The sequence below is a fragment of the Lepidochelys olivacea genome (genome assembly GCF_965140295.1).
Source record: "Lepidochelys olivacea isolate rLepOli2 genome assembly, chromosome: 1".
Lineage (NCBI taxonomy): Eukaryota > Metazoa > Chordata > Testudines > Cheloniidae > Lepidochelys > Lepidochelys olivacea.
The window spans coordinates 249921692-249942608 of NC_140411.1; the positions used below are offsets into that span (position 1 = coordinate 249921692).

Genomic DNA, 20917 nt, shown 5'->3' on the forward strand with positions numbered 1-20917 from the left:
GTCAATCTTACTCATCTATATCACAGGTTCCTCTTATTAGCGACCACCGAAAGGACCTTAACAGAGTCCCATATGATCAATGATCCAATCCCGAGCTATTAGGGTAGAGGAGGTTCTACACAAGCTGCCTTATCTTTTTCTTCTGTGTACTTTTTTCTGAAGGGGATGCTAGTGTGCAACCTAGGGTAAAACATATGTTACAATCCATTACTTTTGTTGGCAGTCCTTTTATCTGACATGAATTATGATCTCATGGGATCCAGTACAGCCACAATCTTTCTGTGCAACTTCCATGCGTAACACAAAAGTAACTAAAGTAATCAGTAACCTATTATTTCTATACCAGAGTAATCAGTAATATGTAACTGATTCCACTGAAACCTAGTAATCAGTAAATCTTAGAAGATTATTTTGGAAAGTAACATTTATGCCTTGCAGTTACCCTTTCCAAATTGACCTTTCTACAGTTTTGCTAAGCACAGCATTAATTATAGCAGTAGTGTTTCCTTCTCCCTCCACTGTTTCAATAAAACACCTCAAGAAAACTGCATGCAAAGCATGCAAAAAATATGTACACAATCCAATTCTGACTTGTACACACTGCAAGGGAATTTATCTGCAGGGAAAGATAAGGGAAAGGTGCCCACAAATATAGTAAGTGGGGCTTTGCACATTTCTGGAATTAATGTCATCTTTTGGGGGGGGGGGGTATACATAGTACAAATGCTTTATTTTACTTTATTTTATTTTCAGGAAGGTCTTCTGGGAAACACTGCAGTACTGAAGAAACTTATCTGGGATATCACTTTATTTTTTAGAGACACCAGGTGGAGGTCATATCTTTTATTGGACCAACTTTTGTTGGGGAAAGAGACACACATTCAAGCTTACAAGGAGCTCTTCTTCAGGTCTGGGAAAGGTACTCAAAGTGTCACAGCCAAAATCTTTGCAGGCTACCATACAAATCAATTTGGTAATCAAGCTGCATACCCAGTTGTTGACCCCTGTTTTAGTAAATTGACACTTTTAGCCAAGGATAGCCCAGGCCGTTCTCATTCAGTGTGACCTCAGCATGCAGTTCACCATATCAGGAAATCCAAGTGTAACAGTTCCGAAGAAAATGCAGCCTTCGGTGTATGTTTTCTTCTGTTATTTTTCTCCCCAAACCAAATGAAAACCATTCTCTCTGTGGGTGTCAGGATTGCAGCTCAGCTCTGCAACTTAGCCATGTAGAGCACAGGTGTCACTATACTACCCTGGTCATGTGCTGGTAACCTTACACTTCTTGTAACCTTACACCCAAGATATCTGGAGTACATATTTTAGGTTTGCCATAACGAACATATGAACTTTCGTGAGCAATACACCAAGACCAGTTCTTCCCTCAGTTCAGTTTAAACCCATTAGGCTCCATAATCAGTGAAAGAGAATAAATGACTTTGATACTGAATACTCCCCCATATAAGAGGCAGACTGGCAGCAATGTTCTAGAGAGAACAGAAGCTTCTGGAATGGGGAATACAGTGAGTAATGTCAGAAGGACCAGAGATAGGGGCAGGAGTGGTGTGGGGAGTCCAAAATACGGTCACAGCTGGAGTCAGTCAAAGAGAGGAAAACTCACCGTCAGTTGGGAGCCAGCAGATCAGACTCTAAACCAGGGGTGGGCAAACTTTTTGGCCCGAGGGCCACATCCGGGTTGCGAAACTGTATGGGGGGCTGGGTAGGGAAGCCTGTGCCTCCCCAGCCTGGCCCCCACCCGCTATCCGCCCCCTCCCACTTCCCATCCCCTTACTGCCCCCCTCAGAACTCCCAACCCATCTAACCCCCCCTGCTCCTTGTCCCCTGACGGCCCCCTCCCAAGTCTCCGTGCCACTAACTGCCCCCTGGGACTCCACCTCCATCCAACCTCCCCTGCTCCCTGTTCCCTGACTGCCCTGAGCCCTATCTCCACCCCTTGACAAACCTCCCGGGACTCCCACGCCTATCCAACCACCGCCCCGCCTGCTCCCTCACCATGCCTCTCAAAGCAGTTGGAGCTCGCAGCCACGCCACCGCGCTGTCCGGCAGGAGCAGTGGGCCAGAGTGCTGGCAGCGCGGCGAGGTGAGGCTGTGGGGGAGGGGAGATGGGGGACAGCGGGGCAGGGGCCTGGGGCTAGCGTCCCTGGACGGGAGCTCAGGGGCCGGGTAGGATGGTCCCATGGGCCGGATGTGGCCGGCAGGCTGTAGTTTGCTCACCTCCGCTCTAAACTGAAGTAAGTTGTTTCCCAAAGCCTTAGGGAAAAGGAGTTTGTAGCTAGAACTGGCTGGAAATTTTCTGAGGTGTTTGTTGGAAAATGACAATTCATTGAAACCAAAATGTTTCACAGAAATTAGGGCTGTCAAGTGATTAAAAAAATTAATCGTGATTAATTGCGCGATTAATTGCACTTTTAAACAATAATAGAATGCCATTTATTTAAATATTTGTGGATGTTTTCTACATTTTCAAATATATTGATTTCAATTACAACACAGAATACAAAGTATATAATGCTCACTTAATATTTATTTTTGATTACAAGTATTTGAACTGTAAAAAAACAAAAAAATAGTATTTTGCAATACCTAATACCTAATACAAGTACTGCAGTGCAATCTCGTTATCATGAAAGTTGAACTTACAAATGTAGAATTATGTACCAAAAAAAACCTGCATTCAAAAATAAAACAACGTACAATTTTAGAGCCTTCAAGTCCATTCAGTCCTACTTCTTGTTCAGCCAATCGCTCAGACCAACAAGTTTGTTTACATTTACAGGAGATAATGCTGCCCACTTCTTGTTTACAGTGTCACCTGAAAGTGAGAACAAGCGTTCTCATGGCACCGTCGTAACTGGTGTCACAACATATTTACGTGCCAGATGTGGTAAAGATTCATATGTCCCTTTATACTTCAACCACCATTCCAGGGCGCATGTGTCCATGCTAATGACAGGTTCTACTCGATAACAATCCAAAGCAGAGTGTACTGATGCATGTTAATTTTCATTATCTGAGTCAGATGCCACCAGCAGAAGGTTGATTTTCTTTTTTGGTGGTTCGGGTTCTGTAGTTTCCGCATCGGAGTGTTGCTCTTTTAAGATTTCTGAAAGCATGCTCCACACCCCGGCCTGATCAGATTTTGGAAGGCACTTGAGATTCTTAAATCTTGTGTTGAGTGCTGTAGCTATCTTTAGAAATATCACATTGGTACCTTCTTTGCGTTCTGCCAAATCTGCAGTGAAAGTGTTCTTAAAATGAACCACATGTGCTGGGTCATCATCTGAGACTGCTATAACAGGAAATATATGTCAGAATGCAGGTAAATCAGAGCAGGGAACACACAATTCTCCCCCAACGAGTTCAGTCACAAATTTAATTAATGCATTATTTTTTAGATGAGCATTATCAGCATGGAAGCATGTCCTCTGGAATGGTGGCCAAAGCACAAAGGGGCAAATGAATGTTTAGCATATTTGGCACTTAAATACCTTGCAATGCCTGCTACAGAAGTAGGAGCGTTGCCAGAAGATCAAGGGAAGTGATTATTCCCCTCTATTCAGCACTGGTGAGGCCACATCTGAAGTATTGTGTCCAGTTTTGGGCCCCCTGCTACAGAAAGGATGTGGACAAATTGGAGAGTCCAGCGGAGGGCAACGAAAATGATTAGGGGGCTTGAGGACATGACTCATGAAAAGACGCTGTGGGAACTGCGCTTATTAAGTCTGCAGAAGAGAAGAGTGAGGGGGGATTTGATAGCAGCCTTCAACTACCTGAAGTGGGGCGTTCCAGAGAGGATGGAGCTAGGCTGTTCTCAGTGGTGGCAGATGACAGAACAAGGAGCAATGGTCTCAAGTTGCCATGGGGGAGGTCTAGGTTGGATATTAGGAAAAACTATTTCACTAGGAGTGTGGTGAAGCACTGGAATGGGTTACCTAGGGAAGTGGTGGAATCTCCATCCTTAGAGGTTTTAAAGGTCTGGCTTGACAAAGCCCCGTCTGCGATGATTTAGTTGGGGTTGGTCCTGCTTGAGCATGGGATTGGACTGGATGACCTGCTGAGGTCTCTTCCAACCCTAATCTTCTATGATTCTAAGAGGGCAGCATTATCTCCTGTAAATGTAAACAAACTTGTTTGTCTTAGCGATTGGCTGAACAAGGAGGAGGACTGAGTGAACTTGTAGGCTCTGAAATTTTACATTGTTTTGTTTTTGTACACTTTTTGATTTCAATGACAACACAGAATACAATATATATGAAAATGTAGAAAAACATCCAAAATATTTAATACATTTCAATTGGTATTCTATTGTTTAACAGTGTGATTAAAACTGTGATTAATCATGATTACTTTTTTAAATTGCAATTCATTTTTTTGAGTTAATTGCATGAGTTAACTGCGACCAATTGAAAGCTCTAACAGAAATGTTTTGATTCACTTCTGACGAAACACATGGAGGTGTCCATAGGTTTCCTGCTAGTTCACAAGGGCATCCAGGCGTGCAGGCTGCCCCAAGGTCAGGGATCCCAGTGATGCCAGATCTTCCAGGATCCCATTTCTGTGACAGAGAATCTGGAAGCCCAGGGAACCCCAGGTCCCAAGTTCCGAGGCTTCTGGCTCAGGCATGGCTTGCTGGGCTTCTGGGCTTCCAGCTCCCCATCAGTCCACGCAGCCAAAGACTAGGGAACTTAGAAGCCCCAGAAGCCATGACTGAGTCAGGAGCCTCAGAGCTTGCCTCCCTGGCTCAATTTTGTTTCAGAACTTTCAAAATGGAAAGTTTCTAACATTTCTAAATGATTTTTTTTCAGATTTTCCCTTCCACAAGAAATTCTGAAAATTCTACTTTTGGTTCAAAAGTGGACTGGATCTTTCTGCAGAATTTCTTACAGAATGTAAATTCCAACTTTCAACGAGCTCCAATAACAGGAGAAAAGGATTTTTAAAGCATGACTGTTTCACCTATAATCGTAGGTAGGCCTATCTTAACCCAGACTTCTAATCTCTGGGGTTTGAATGTCAGCAAGTTCCCCAACAGTCTCTGCTTTCCCCAACCGTACCCCCACCCCACCCCGCCGCCCTCAGGGATTCCTTTGGAATCCAGTATGAGTCCTTTGTTCTCCTATGTTTTCTGAGCCTGGTTAAACCAGTCAGGTGACTCAGTGGAGTGTTGGAATAGCAACATTAAAGTCAATCATCCTGGGACTTCACTGAGATGCTGTTATTTAGGCTATTGTCCTCCTTCCTGCCTGCATTTCCTGACCAACCTGCTATGGCACTGACTTTATATATGCATACAGCAGACATCACAATAAACCACTCAACATGTAACATTGATAAATCGTTACAGCCACTTCCAGATCTGTCACACACTCAACATTCATTTCCCTCTCCAGCTCAAAATTGACTGCCTTATTTTTAAAAACGTTCATTACCTAATGGACCTTGTATTTCTCTGAATCCTCCTCTGCTTCCTCTGCTCATTCAGCACTAAACTGTTATCTGCCCCTGTGGACAAACTCACCACTGTTGATGCAAGAGCCTTTCCTCTGCAGCTCCTACTATCTGGAACAGCTCCTCTGCATTTTTCCGTCTTACTAACTCCCCTCTTTTCAAATCTAATTTCAACGTGTTTTCTCCCTTGACTGTACCTCTTCTTTTCTCCTGCTATTGCTATGTAACTTTGTAACTGAATTGTTTTAACTCTGTACACACTTTGAGATACAACTTGCATGAAAGAAACTATGAAAATAAAGTAGCGTGGTACTGTATTATCATCAGATGACTAAAATAGAAAGGCTGGGTTAGAGGCCAGTTAATTTGGTCATTGTTGTTTTGAGGGAGTAAATTTAAATTTGACACCCTCCCAGTCCCAGATGGAGTATAAATCAGAGGTTGACAACTCAGCACAAATTTTAAACGATCTTCACCACAGAATAACTACAACCTGGTCCTGAACAAGGTATTTGACAGAAAGATGAAATGAGCAGTATTGCCAACCCTAAATAATAAAAAATCATAGGTCAGATGCAAAAAAATCTTGAGGCTTAAAGCAAAGAATACATTTAGGGGTTTTATTTGCTCCCTTTATTTATTTATTTTTTTAAAGGCCTTTAAGATACACTTGGGTCACATGTTTGAGCTTTTCACCACAGCTGTGAGGGCTATAACTTGGGTGGGGGGGCTAATGAAAACTGAGATTCTCAAATATTCATTTGTCTCCAGGAGCTGTGGCTTTTAAGTAAACCAAAAACTATTGCGAGATTCATAATAAAATTGCAAAGTTGGCAACACTGACATGGATAATATACATTGTTCTTCAAGTTCCTAATTACTGCAGTAGGGAAAGGACTTAAAAGAAAAAAGATAAAAATTTGAATAGCAATTGGCTGCCAGTGTGCTGAAAGTACTGCTTATCATGCTGACTAATATTGTCTCATTGTTTTCATGTACTCCCCCTGTTGATCTGTCTATATCCATCTCTTTTCTCTTGACTTGTACTTAGATTGTAAGTTTTTGGGAGCAGGGATTGTCTTTTTGTTCTCCGTTTGTACACACCTAGCACAATAGGGCCATTGTCCATGACTAGGGCCCCCGTGTGCTATGATAATACAAATAATAAATAATACCAAGACATGGATTGAGCAGAAAGGTTTACTTAGTGGCCACTCAGATTCTCTCTGGGATGGCTAATTTGCAAAGCATAATTGGGGTAAAAGAATTTATCTTCCCTGATTTAAGTATTTTCCTTCTTGCCCCTGCATATTTTTCAAATTATGAAATCTTTTCAAGTACATAAACAAAGTGCCCATATAACTGTATTGTTATAACCCGCATCCTCCTTCACCCTGTCCCTTCTGGTTTGTCACCTGGACTTCTTAGGTTACATCACTGTAAACTCTTTGTCGGGTGGACCATGCTTTCTTATATCATCTGTGAAGGACTTAGCACACATTTGGGCACTATAAAGCAATCATAGATTATAAGATTGCTTCTGGGTCTTAAATGAATGTGCTTATATGAATGTCTGTGGAAACAGAATTGCCAGTGCACATCTCAAAAATAAAACTTGGAAGTAAATAGACTCAGTAAATTTAACATATTTATTACAGACAGGAATTGGCATCCCCCGTATTTCAGCCTCTCCTGGAAAAAAACAAAAGCCTGTGGATTAAAATATCAATAATGTATCTGAAAAGAGCAAATGTCATTAAATTATTGAACTTCTATTCAAACTTTTTTTTTCTTTTAAGCCATTTCATACCTTTGACATATCCCCTTTGACATATCCAATTACTTATATAATATAAAAAGTCAAAGAAGGGTTCTGAAGCGGAACCATTCCGTTCCTAGGGATGCTAGGCAAATCCTCTTGCTGTTCTGAAGAGATTTGCCCAAGTTTCTGAATCTGCATAGACAAGGGGAGAGGTCAGGAAGCCTGCACATCACATGAGCTAACTCGAAGAGCAAGTTTATAAACCTTAAAGAAATGAAGATATCCATTGTCACTGTGGGCATTTCAAGGGTGTGTGTGAGGGAGATTGAGAACATTTCAGTTGTGTGCATGTCACTGAGGCCATTTCAGTTGTGTCTTGTGTAGGTGGACATTTTGTGTGTGACCAAGAATGTTTCACTGTGTGCAGGAATTTATTGCTCATGACAGCTTTACTGGCTTGCCGGCCCTGAAGGCCTCTATTTATGCCCTTGTATTTATACGTGTGGGCTTCCCAAATGGCTGGCCAGTGTGCCTCCCCAATTCTAGGGTGAGAGGATTGTGATGCTTCTGTTCCCATGGAGGCCGGGGCTTCCCTGATGCTGTGGGAGATCCCTGTCTCGCAGCTGCATGTGTGCCTGGCAATGTGGCATCTCCATACTGTGGTGTACAGCACCGTGCACAGAGCTGACCACTGGGGCCCCAGCAAACATAATGTGCTGGGCCTCAAACTGCCCTGCAGCTCCTGAGCCCAGCCACTGGGGCCACTCCCTGAAGCAGCCCCTAGCCACAGGCTCAGCCCCATCCTGCGGCTGCTGCTCTGGGGTCGGGTCAGGCGGCCACAGCCAGGCAGGCAGTGAGGGAGCTCGGGGCCCAGCAGGGGGAAGCAGGCTACGGAAATTGCCCAACCCCTTCGCTCTCTGGACTCCCGCGGCTTCCATTCTTCGGTCAAGTGGGCGTGGCCAAGTGACTCTAAGCGCCCCGCCCACCGAGCTGGTGACCGGGCCCCCGCAGCCTCGCACGTCGCGCTCCGGAGTGGGCGTTACTAACGAGCCTATCCACCAATCAGCGCTGTCCTTCCGAGTGGGCGGTACCACGGGGGTGTTCATCCCGAGTCTACGCCTTCCCGGCGGCCCCCCCCTCCAGCCCCAGCCGAACAAAGGGGCGGGGCCACGAGGGGTCCCCTGAGGCCCTCCCGGCTCGTCCCTTCGCCCTCCCTCCCCCCCCCGCCTGACCGGAAGGATGTGCTCCCGGAAGTTCCGGTGCCGTCGCTGTGTGGGATAAACAGTAATGGCGGAGGCTGCGGCTCCGGGAACAACAGCGGCAACACCGGGAGCAGCGGCCACGGCCTCCAGCCCCACAGCCGCGCCCCCCGCGCCGCCGCCGCCGGCCGCAGCGGGGTCGGGAGGAGGGGGCGGCTGGACCAAGCAGGTCACCTGCAGGTAACGCGCTGCTAGGGGAGCGGAGCGACACCGGCGACCCCTCGGGGCTGCTGCCCTTTCCCCGCCTGGGTCCCCCGGCGGCTGCAGCCCGGCCGGCTCCTTCCCAGTCCCTGCCCTCGCGTCGCCTCTGCCCGGACCTTCCCGGGCAGCGGTCTGGCCAGGGAGGCATCGTCTCCGTGTAGATTTGCACCCCCGTGGCTGTGCCCAGGAGGGGCCCCCGCCAGACCGGGCTCCGCCTCTAACCCAGCCGCTCCCACCCCTCCCGGCGCCGCCCCGGCCCGCTGTACAACTGTTCAAACTTTTTATGTTGTTGTGAAGAAGCTGGAGCTGCCTGCCCTCTGGGCGCTGCCGTGTGAACGAGAGGGAGGACTCGGATGTGGTCTCGGAGGCTGGGGGAGGGTGAGTTGTGTGGGGTTTTTTTTAAACGCCTCCCTCCCCTCCAACATCACAGTGACCCAGATTTGCCAAAGTGACTAGAGATTTTGCTGGTCCAATTGGAGATCTCTTAAAGAGGCCTGTTTTTTTTTTTTTTTTTTTTTTCGGAAAATGTTGAGCGTGCATGCAGTCTAAAAATCCGGCTCTTTTAAGATCTCTCAAGTTGGGCAACCAAAAATCAAAGCAATCCAAATGGCTAGATGTGATGAAAAATCTTAGCCAGTGTGTTTGGATTTTGTTCTTTTAAATCGGAGGCAGACCTTATCCTACCTCATTCAAGTTGGAGTGGTGGGAGAAAAGTAGGATTGCCCAAGCAGAAAATACCAGTTTATGTGAGATACATTTAATTTCAGCTTCTTCCAAATGGAAAATGCCGAAGGGTGGATAGAACTTGCTGCAGCAGATGGGTGGGGAAGGGTTGAGGGAGAGGGTGTTCTTCCTGGCTGCTGGCTTACCTTGTTCAACTGCAGGAATGACCTATTCTGAGGATCTTTTTAAAGTGTCTAGACAGGTATTTGCATGGAGAAATGACTGTAGTTGAGCCAATTGGCTGTTCGTGCTTAGACACCAGGAACTCTCTTGTTGTGTGGGATTATGTCCCACCAATGGTGGATGCACATAGCTGTCAGAACACAATGTGGAAGACCCACAGCGATGTTCCAAAGAAGATGATAAATTCAGGAAGTGTAAAATGTGAGAGCGTTACCTTCTCAGTTTCAGATATAAATAATGTAGCATTTACTAAAATATTGGATTTATGCCCAAAGTTTGACATTTAATAAACAAGGACACAGGAGAAAGCTACAAAAAAGTAGGGAGATTTCTCACTTTTGTAGTACATTATGTAGATCTTTAACACACTGTATGATTCTTTTATATAATTTTGCTTCCTTCAAGCTTATTTTATTTCTGCAGAACCATCAGAAATAACAGAGGTTTGACACATTCTGCTGAGACTTTCTCAGTGTACAGAAATCTGCAAATCATAAACTCTACAGGGCAAGATTGGCAGGTTGGGCCACTTTTGAACCTTATATTGGAGGGGTGTTTGCAAGTAGAAATAAATATGAAATATTGTTGTATTGATTCACAATAATTAAGCTAAAATCAGGTCATACTGCAATCTGCAATAATTCAAGTACTACAGTATCACACAGCAAACTGAAAATTCAAGCTAATATCTGGGCTCAGTTTCTTGGCATATAAATATGTCGGACATTGCAAAGGTAAAAAAGTATCCCTCTTTTGGATTAAGAGGTAGATCATGTCATTCTGCAATACCATATGTCTTGTCGCTTTGTACAGCAATTAAACAAAAGATTTGTGTGGCCATTCTCTAAGCTAGAAGACATGCAACATTGCAGTTGCTATCAGAGAGTGTAGCTTGGAGTATTTTGCCTGTTTATAACAATAGTTCTGTAAACGTACATAGAGCTTTACAAACCATAAAGATGCTTCAGGTTCCTGACCTGAAGAGTTTATAATCACATTCTGATAAGATATACAGGATGACAGTCCAGTCATGAGCAGGTCTATGAAAATTTTCTCTGCTCTTTAATCCTTAATGTTTTGTTTTGATAATCAGAATTGATATGAGTGGATGTTCTTCTAATTCTTATGCGAAGAGGAGAGAGAGGGGAGAAATATATTTCATTTCACAAGCTAATTTTTCAGTTTTGCTGACTTTAAAATCTGTCTAAGTGAAACATACAACACTTGTTTCATTAAAGAAGGGGTGTGACAATTCGACATATCACATTTTACTGTCACTTCTTTAACTATAAGTGGGATTACCAAAAAAACCTCACGGAAAACTGAAGAGTATTTTGACAGAGATAAATAATTTTCTGTCTTGAAAGTCAACTGCTGACTCTACTAGAAAACATTAAGTAATTATATCAGGCTTTTAGAAATTAGCAAGAGAAAAACTGTCAAGAGTTTGATCTAAACATTTAAATAAAATCCATTGTTTAGAAAGTAAAAATGTCAAGTTACATAAAGCATAATTAAGGAGCTGCTCATCTTGCAGGCAAAATCTGTGTTGAATTGCAATTAAAATGGACATATTTAATATACTATCGTAAAAATATTCCAAAACCACTTGGGGAGGTAAAATAGAGAAATATTCTTGGGAGGAAGTAGAAAGAACAAATTCTAGCTTTGAATCGCATACTACATGTCTTTTCTCCTGTATATCCTTCTAGTAGAGCAAATGCACCCTGAAATATTAAAACCATTATCTGAAAGTAATACAGTAGAATCTCAGACTTAAACACTTCCTGAGTGGAGGTTGTTCATAACTCTGAAATGTTCGTAACTCTGAACAAAGCACTATGGTTGATCTTTCAAAAGTTTCCAACTGAACATTGATATGATATAGCTTTGAAACTTTATTGTGCAGAAGAAAAAGGCTGCTTTTAATCATCTTAATTTATTTGAAACAAGCACAGAAATGGTTTCCTTACCTTGTCTTTATTTTTTTTAGTACTGTACAGTACTCGCTTTTTTCGTCGCTGCTGCTGCTGATTGCATACTTCTGGTTGCAAAATGAGATTTGTGGTTCACTGGTCAGTTCATAACTCTGGTGTTTGTAACTCTGTGGTTCTGCTGTAAGAAGCTAGCTAGGAAGCTGGCTGGCCATGTTTCAGATGTTTGCTCATTTGGATGTGGCCTGGAGTGTCCACAGCCTGCTATTATAAATGGTGTGGATATTTAGGATTGGATATCTCCATTCTGAGTGATGGTGAGCTGTAAAATGATGTGACTGTTTGGACAAGGAAAGCTAGGTCCTGTAAGAGAACTGACAAGCTGGAAAACTGGTCTATTTAAAATAGTGTGAGCCATGGTCATGCCTGGCACCTTGGAAGGTAAGAGATTGTCTCATTTGTGCTATTAGTGTAGATACTTTGGGGTGGAAGGAATCCCAAATTTGATAAGATTACATAGTGGGAAAACAGATTTTGAATTTTGGGGGAATATTGCAGCTGGCTGGTGCATTTTTGTACGTGTGGTGTTAGCATGGACCATTGGGTCTACTGTACTCTGTTCACAAGTGAAACTCCCATGAATCTCGAAGGCAGTAAACCACACTTATAGACTCAGTGTGGAGCTGTTGAATGTGAAGCAGCAGCAGGAGGAGAAATGGCTGAGAACTGTGCCTAGCTATGTACTAAGTAGACTGGAAGAGAAGAAAACAGTTTGTCTTCAGTACACAGAATGTAGCTGTCATAAATATAAAGGGAAGGGTAAACAACTTTAAAATCCCTCCTGGCCAGAGGAAAAACCCTTTCACCTGTAAAGGGTTAAGAAACTAGGATAACCTCGCTGTCACCTGACCAAAATGACCAATGAGGAGACAAGATACTTTCAAAGCTGGAGGGAGGGAGAAACAAAGGCTCTCTCTGTCTGTGTGATGCTTTTTCTGGGAACAGAAAAGGAATGGAGTCTTAGAACTTAGTAAGTAATCTAGCTAGATATGCGTTAGATTCTGTTTTGTTTAAATGGCTGATAAAATAGCTGTGCTGAATGGAATGGATATTCCTGTTTTTGTGTCTTTTTGTAACTTAAGGTTTTGTCTAGAGGGATTCTCTATATTATCCTGTAAGGTATTTACCATCCTGATTTTACAGAGGTGATTCTTTTACTTTTTCTTCTATTAAAATTTTTCTTTTAAGAACCTGATTTCTTTTTCATTGTTCTTAAGATCCAAGGCTTTGGGTCTGTGTTCACCTATGCAAATGGGTGAGGATTTTTATCAAACCTTCACCAGGAAAGGGGGTGTAGGGTTTGGGGAGGATTTTGGGGGAAATACATTTCCAAGCGGGCTCTTTCCCAGTTATATATCTGTTAGACGCTTGGTGGTGGCAGCAATAAAGTCCAAGGGAAAAAGGAAAATAGTTTGTACCTTGGAAGTTTTAACCTAAGCTGGTAAAAATAAGCTTAGGAGGTTTTCATGCTGGTCCCCACATCTGTACCCTAGAGTTCAGAGTGGGGAAGGAATCTTGACAGTAGCCTATTAATTTGTTTCAGAGTAACAGCTGTGTTAGTCTGTATTCGCAAAAAGAAAAGGAGGACTTGTGGCACCTTAGAGACTAACCAATTTATTTGAGCATGAGCTTTTGTGAACTACAGCTCACTTCATCGGATGCATACCGTGGAAACTGCAGCAGACTTTATATACACACAGAGATCATGAAACAATACCTCCTCCCACCCCACTGTCCTGCTGGTAATAGCTTATCTAAAGTGATCATCAAGTTGGGCCATTTCCAGCACAAATCCAGGTTTTCTCACCCTCCACGCCCTCCCCCGCTCCCCCCCCCCACACAAACTCACTCTCCTGCTGGTAATAGCCCATCCAAAGTGACCACTCTCCCTACAATGTGCATGGTAATCAAGGTGGGCCATGTCCAGCACAAATCCAGGCTCTCTCACCCCCCCTCCCTTTTTCCCAGGGATGGACACACACTCACTCACTCTCCTGCTGGTAGTAGCTCATCCAAACTGACCACTCTCCAAGTTTAAATCCAAGTTTAACCAGAACGTCTGGGGAGAGGGGGGGTAGGAAAAAACAAGGGGAAATAGGCTACCTTGCATAATGACTTAGCCACTCCCAGTCTCTATTTAAGCCTAAATTAATAGTATCCAATTTGCAAATGAATTCCAATTCAGCAGTTTCTCGCTGGAGTCTGGATTTGAAGTTTTTTTGTTTTAAGATAGCGACCTTCATGTCTGTGATTGCGTGACCAGAGAGATTGAAGTGTTCTCCGACTGGTTTATGAATGTTATAATTCTTGACATCTGATTTGTGTCCATTTATTCTTTCACGTAGAGACTGTCCAGTTTGACCAATGTACATGGCAGAGGGGCATTGCTGGCAAATGATGGCATATATCACATTGGTGGATGTGCAGGTGAACGAGCCTCTGATAGTGTGGCTGATATTATTAGGCCCTGTGATGGTGACCCCTGAATAGATACGTGGGCACAGTTGGCAACGGGCTTTGTTGCAAGGATAAGTTCCTGGGTTAGTGGTTCTGTTGTGTGGTATGTGGTTGTTGGTGAGTATTTGCTTCAGGTTGGGGGGCTGTCTGTAGGCAAGGACTGGCCTGTCTCCCAAGATTTGTGAGAGTGTTGGGTCATCCTTTAGGATAGGTTGTAGATCCTTAATAATGCGTTGGAGGGGTTTTAGTTGGGGGCTGAAGGTGACGGCTAGTGGCGTTCTGTTATTTTCTTTGTTAGGCCTGTCCTGTAGTAGGTAACTTCTGGGAACTTGGCTGTAGATGATGGATCGTGTGGTGTGGTCAGGGTGAAAGCTGGAGGCATGTAGGTAGGAATAGCGGTCAGTAGGAAAAGAAGCCCTTGAGGAATTCCACCATGATTTCAACAACTTCCATCCCACCATCAACCTCAGCCTGGTCCAGTCCACACAAGAGATCCACTTCCTGGACACTACAGTGCTAATAAACGATGGTCACATAAACACCACCCTATACCGGAAACCTACTGACCGCTATTCCTACCTACATGCCTCCAGCTTTCACCCTGACCACACCACACGATCCATCATCTACAGCCAAGCTCTGCGATACAACCGCATTTGCTCCAACCCCTCAGACAGAGACAAACACCTACAAGATCTCTGTCAAGCTTTCTTACAACTACAATACCCACCTGCGGAAGTGAAGAAACAGATTGATAGAGCCAGAAGAGTTCCCAGAAGTTACCTACTACAGGACAGGCCTAACAAAGAAAATAACAGAACGCCACTAGCCGTCACCTTCAGCCCCCAACTAAAACCCCTCCAACGCATCATTAAGGATCTACAAGCTATCCTGAAGGATGACCCAACACTCACAAATCTTGGGAGACAGGCCAGTCCTTGCCTACAGACAGCCCCCCAACCTGAAGCAAATACTCACCAGCAACCACACAACAGAACCACTAACCCAGGAACTTATCCTTGCAACAAAGCCCGTTGCCAACTGTGCCCACGTATCTATTCAGGGGGTCACCATCACAGGGCCTAATAATATCAGCCACACTATCAGAGGCTCGTTCACCTGCACATCCACCAAAGTGATATATGCCATCATGTGCCAGCAATGCCCCTCTGCCATGTACATTGGTCAAACTGGACAGTCTCTACGTGAAAGAATAAATGGACACAAATCAGATGTCAAGAATTATAACATTCATAAACCAGTCGGAGAACACTTCAATCTCTCTGGTCACGCAATCACAGACATGAAGGTCGCTATCTTAAAACAAAAAAACTTCAAATCCAGACTCCAGCGAGAAACTGCTGAATTGGAATTCATTTGCAAATTGGATACTATTAATTTAGGCTTAAATAGAGACTGGGAGTGGCTAAGTCATTATGCAAGGTAGCCTATTTCCCCTTGTTTTTTCCTACCCCCCCCCTCCCCCAGACGTTCTGGTTAAACTTGGAGAGTGGTCAGTTTGGATGAGCTATTGCCAGCAGGAGAGTGAGTGTTTGTGTGTGTGTGTGTGTGTGTGTGTGTGTGTTTTGTTTTTTGGAGGGGAGTGAGGGAGTGAGAGAACCTGGATTTGTGCAGGAAATGGCCCACCTTGATTATCATGCACATTGTGTAGAGAGTGGTCACTTTGGATGGGCTATTACCAGCAGGAGAGTGAGTTTGTGTGTGTGGTGGGGTGGAGGGTGAGAGCCTGGATTTGTGCTGGAAATGGCCCAACTTGATGATCACTTTAGATAAGCTATTACCAGCAGGACAGTGGGGTGGGAGGAGATATTGTTTCATGATCTCTGTGTGTATATAAAGTCTGCTGCAGTTTCCACGGTATGCATCCGATGAAATGAGCTGTAGCTCACAAAAGCTCATGCTCAAATAAATTGGTTAGTCTCTAAGGTGCCACAAGTACTCCTTTTCTTTCTATTAATTTGTGAAGACCAAGCTGGTTACATTAAATTAAATAAACTAGTGATCTGGTGTATGTTCGTTTTTGTTGCAGTTCGCTCAGATGAATGGATGAGTTATCTAGTCCTGTCATTTTGAAAGCACCTACTACCATGGTACTTAAGTATCATACCTATCAGTGTCAATATTGCTCAGCCTAATGACCATACATAGTTACTTGTATGTAAAGGTATTCAAGCCCACAGAATTTTGCTGAGTGTAGTAGAATAGACATGGAATTATAAAATTTATCAGACGTATGCAACCCCAAGTTAATAGTAGGCTGTCAAATTGCTCTTTGATAACTGCTAACCTGATGTGCACTAATGCAAGCTTTGCAGAAAAACTGTGATATTAGCTGTGGAGCCAAAGAGTGATGGGGAGGAATTCATTCTGTTTCAGTAACTTTCTAGTTACCTGGTGGTGGTGGTGGTTGGTTTTTTTTCTGGTGAATTTCTTGAGTCTGACGGATTCAATCGACTTGAAGCACTGATTTTAAAGCTAACTGTACGTTGCAGTTCCGAGCTGTTGTGAACGTGTGAAAAGAATAGTTTGCCTAAGTTCAATTTGCTACTAGGGTTCAGTAGTAGAGAATTTTTGTTGCCGTTGCTTTGAGAGGTTTTTATTGTACCTTGTTAATTGGGGTAAAAAGGCTTGGTTCTTGCTATGAAGTTTTATTTTGGTTCTAGTAAAACAAGCCTGAATCTTACCATGAAATGTGACAGGACATAATAGTCTTCCTAAATAAAGATGATTACTGGCTTGTCTCAAGAAGCAGCTTGTTTGATCTTAAATCTTAAATACTCATGAGAAATGCTTCTCCTACCCTGGACGTCCAGAGCAAGTAGTTTGCTCTGACAGATGTTTTAATCTCTTGCATCGTGTTGAAGAGCTTAACTTCAGATGGATATCAGCTATTCGGCAGATGTTCTCAGTCCGTGGTACAAAGTGTAATATTGAAACGAAGACGGGAAGATTCTTGAGGTTTTAATATTTTGAGATTAGGGAGCAGGAGGAGGAAGAAACAAGGTTGAAATATTCTAGATGAGTTGTCAGTGTTGTCAGCAACGCTCTTCAGTCGCGTATGAGACTTTGGGATGGTTATCCACAGAGATTCAAGAGTTGTGTATAGGGAATTCTCCCTCTACTTTGCAGCTTGTGGTAAAGGCTTCCAGTTGTTGCTTTGGAATTTGTAGTGGAACTGCATCTATCTTAACATCTTCTCTGTGTAAGACCATATGCCCTGTAGATCTGTGTTCTTTTTGATGTTAGGTAGTCACTAAAATGCTTATGGGTGGAAATGAAAGGAATAATGGTTACTGTGACACACTGTACCTCAGAATGACACCCTGTAACCCCCATATCAACCACATATGAATGATGAATATTTCATACAAAGCATGCCATGTGAGTTATTGTATGAAAGGTCATGATCTGCTGAAACCTGTTGTTCTGTCTAAATATGTTTATCACTAGTGTGTATACAATTATGAGATTGTGCTGTATTGTTACTGATATACACTGTAAGTTTGCTAGTGGCACACAAAGGATCCCTAGCTAGTGGGTGTTGACCGCCCATTAAAACTGTATGACTCAACTATGCAAGTACCACATAATGGGAACTGCACTGTGACCTGGGGGCTGCTTGTTCACTGTGACTCAGCAAAGCCCACCAGGACATGCCTGGCCTAGTGTCTGCCAGGCACATGGGCCAAGGGTATAAAATAAAGAACTGTTGCAGCGTGAGGCGGCCTTTCTCCACCTATGCTGGAAACAACAGGGATGCCGAGAAGATGAAGATCGTCTGAGGAGACTGGTCCAGGCTTCAGGAGGGAAGGCTGTGCATTAGACACTTTAACATGCAGGGGGGTGAGAACATTGCTTGATCTAAATACTGTCTGGTATGATAAGGTTTACTGTTTAGATTGTGCACTTATTTTTATTTGGTAACCATCTCTGTCCTTTCATGTCTACCACTTAAAATCTATCTTTCTGTAGTTAATAAACCTGTTCTATATTTTATCTAAAACAGTGTATTTTGCTTGAAGTGCTTGGGAAACCTTTACTCAGTGTACAAAAGCTGGTGCGTGTCCTCTCCACATCGAGGGAGGTATGGGCTAGGTAATAAACTTACACTGGTCAGGTTTCTGACCAGGGCAAGATGGTACAGCTCTGGGGTCCTAGGCTGGGGAGCTGGGTGAATTGGCTGGTGCCTCTCTATATTGTTAGTTCATGAGTGGCTGGAAGAAGTATTCCTGGAACTCAACTGGGTGGATGTCTATGTACGTTCAGTACCTGGAGAGGTTCGCAGCTTGTTGCGCATCACAATGTGAGAGGGAGCCCAGGTTGGGAGGACAGAGGCTTCAGCGGTCCCACAGTTCAGGTTGCATCATGGGGATCCCGTCACAGTTGCACTTCAAGTTTTGTTGGATAATCAGCTGCACCCAAATCATTCTAGAGGGGGAGCGCCACAGCAATTTTGTCTTGGGAAGAGATTGAATTGTGCCCGCATTAGTATTGTTTGTTATGCCATCAGCAGCCAGGGGCTTGTTCTTGCAAGATGCTCAGTTCTTTGGCTCCAGTCACAACGCAATTAAGCACCTGCTTAACTTTAAGCATGAGACTAATCCATCTTGCAGGATCAAGTTCTAGATCACAAGTGGGATAGGAATTTTTTAAAATAAATACATAAATAAATTTAGTTGGATGCCTTCCATAAACAACTTGTTCTTTGACTCTGAGAATTTAAATTACCTCTTAGGCACGCCAAGGAAAACTGATCTGCCACTTGACTAGAACTAATCAAATAGAGGATGCTTTAGACATGCTCCAATCCTTTGAAGTTTTCAGTAAAACTTTCTCTTAGCTATAGAATATTTCTTAAACCCAAATATTTGGAGCAACTTCCTTTCTTAGTAATAGTGTGACTCTGTCACCCGACAAATACTCTGCCTGAATTCTTGTATGTTTTTTCAAGCAGGTTTCTATTGTACTACTCTGTGCTGATTTTTTTGAGGTGGGGCAGTTAAAGCCTCTATTATAGATTCCCTAACTAGCCATAGGTATGAAGAATTTCCTAACTTTAAATGACAGGTTTCAGAGTAACAGCTGTGTTAGTCTGTATTCGCAAAAAGAACAGGAGTACTTGCGGCACCTTAGAGACTAACCAATTTATTTGAGCATAAGCTTTCGTGAGCTACAGCTCACTTCTGTATTTTCCACAGTATGCATCCGATGAAGTCAGCTGTAGCTCACGAAAGCTTATGCTCAAATAAATTGGTTAGTCTCTAAGGTGCCACAATACTCCTGTTCTTTTTGCTAACTTTAAATGACATTGTTTCATCGAAAAAGGTGGAAAGTGCCTAGAATGGTGGACGAAATATTCATGTCACTTGGGTATGAAATGATCACTCATCTGAGTTTTCACCTCTCCTTTGAATGTATGATTTGTTAATCTGTTAAATACTCAGCCATGGTATATTACAAGTGTGGTGTCCATTAGATGATTGTGGGGAGGCAAGGTGAACAGGGTGAAGAACCTTAGTTTGTCCCTTTTATTCCATTTCTGCGGCTCTTCCGCTTATGTATTTCTGGAACCAAGACTGAAGGAACACTGAAGGGGTTAAAATTATGTATTAACTGATGATTTGACCAATTATCAGAAACAGAAACTTACTGTGGAGTTTCTTCTTGTTGGTGGTAATACTACAAGCAGTGCACCATAAATCGAGGGGTACTTTTTTTGTGCAAAAAGTAGAATTTCTTAATGAGTCCCATGAAATGTTTCTCTTAATCTCAGTTTACAAGAAATATGGCAGAGTCTGTCAAACCATATGATAGGAATATAGAAACAAATATTAACTGTACTAAGAGCTATTGTCACTTAAACTGCACCATTTTTATATTTATAATTTTTGTCCTCAACTTTTCTTTTTCTGGAAAACTACCACCATTTGTTAATATCTTCCAACACTTTCACAGTGCAATATGAATATTGGTCCTGTTGCTCCTTTTATTTTGAGGCATCCCAACTTAATCATTAGATAAGGATATGTATTGCGGTGTCTCAAACTTCTAAATTTTCCTGTCCTTTTTTCCATAAGCAGACTGGAGGACTTGAATGAAATTGATATGATGGCTTCCTAGATCACTGTCAGTAGTTTGCACAAAGTGTTCTGTATGTTAAGAACAAACAATTTTCCATTTCTACCTTGAGTAAATTCTTGCATACCCTGTTGGTAGTTCTTGAGGGGAATGGAGTAGAACAAATCTAGCATTCGCTCTTTTTAATAACAGCAGCATTGACTGCTGTTTGGCTGCTTCCTTAGACAGTGTAAGACTTGCAGAAGAATGACAACTTTTTGGGGGGGGAAACAGATGGACAATTGTTAGATGAATGACTTGGTATCTTGGTAATAAATTATAATATCTAGATTTTATTAGTTACATATCTGTATTTGAATATAGTTTTTCTTTGTGAATAACATATAACCCTCCCATTCAGGAATTAATTGTAGCTTCTGAATAAAGAGAACTCCTAAAACAACTGTATTTTAAGACTGTTTTTACTGAGTATCCTGATCCTTCCATGAAATGCTGTCTTCCTGAAAGGAGAATACTAGCCTTTATTAAACTCATTTTGTTTTTCTTTTATTTTTAGAAGGATAACTCTTTCAAAGAGTGTTCAAATGACTATAGTAGATTTCTAATTGACCTGGATTCTTTGATTTAGGAATTGTAATGTTAACTTCAAATGTATTTGTATGTTCTCAGATTTCTTTATTGGTTTCCCCCCCCCCCTCCCAACAGATTACTAACTCAATTGCTTTGATCCTAGTGAAGTCTTGTATTGCTACCTATAAAAATTATATGAA

General features: G+C 42.8%; 1 protein-coding gene across 3 annotated transcripts in view; it reads left to right on the top strand.

Moving 5' to 3' along the window:
* The first annotated feature begins 8416 nt into the window (after nt 1-8416).
* The window catches only part of MKRN1 (makorin ring finger protein 1), a 37603-nt gene continuing 25102 nt past the window's right edge, over nt 8417-20917 (top strand). The window contains exon 1 of one of the 3 annotated variants that reach the window (XM_084627751.1): nt 8417-8670. In XM_084627751.1, the coding sequence (XP_084483877.1) occupies nt 8519-8670 (152 nt within the window). In that variant the 5' untranslated portion in view covers nt 8417-8518. Of the gene's footprint in view, nt 8671-12541; nt 12562-20917 lie in introns of those variants that run through there. The other 2 variants (XM_084627749.1, XM_084627750.1) reach the window with 2 other exon arrangements.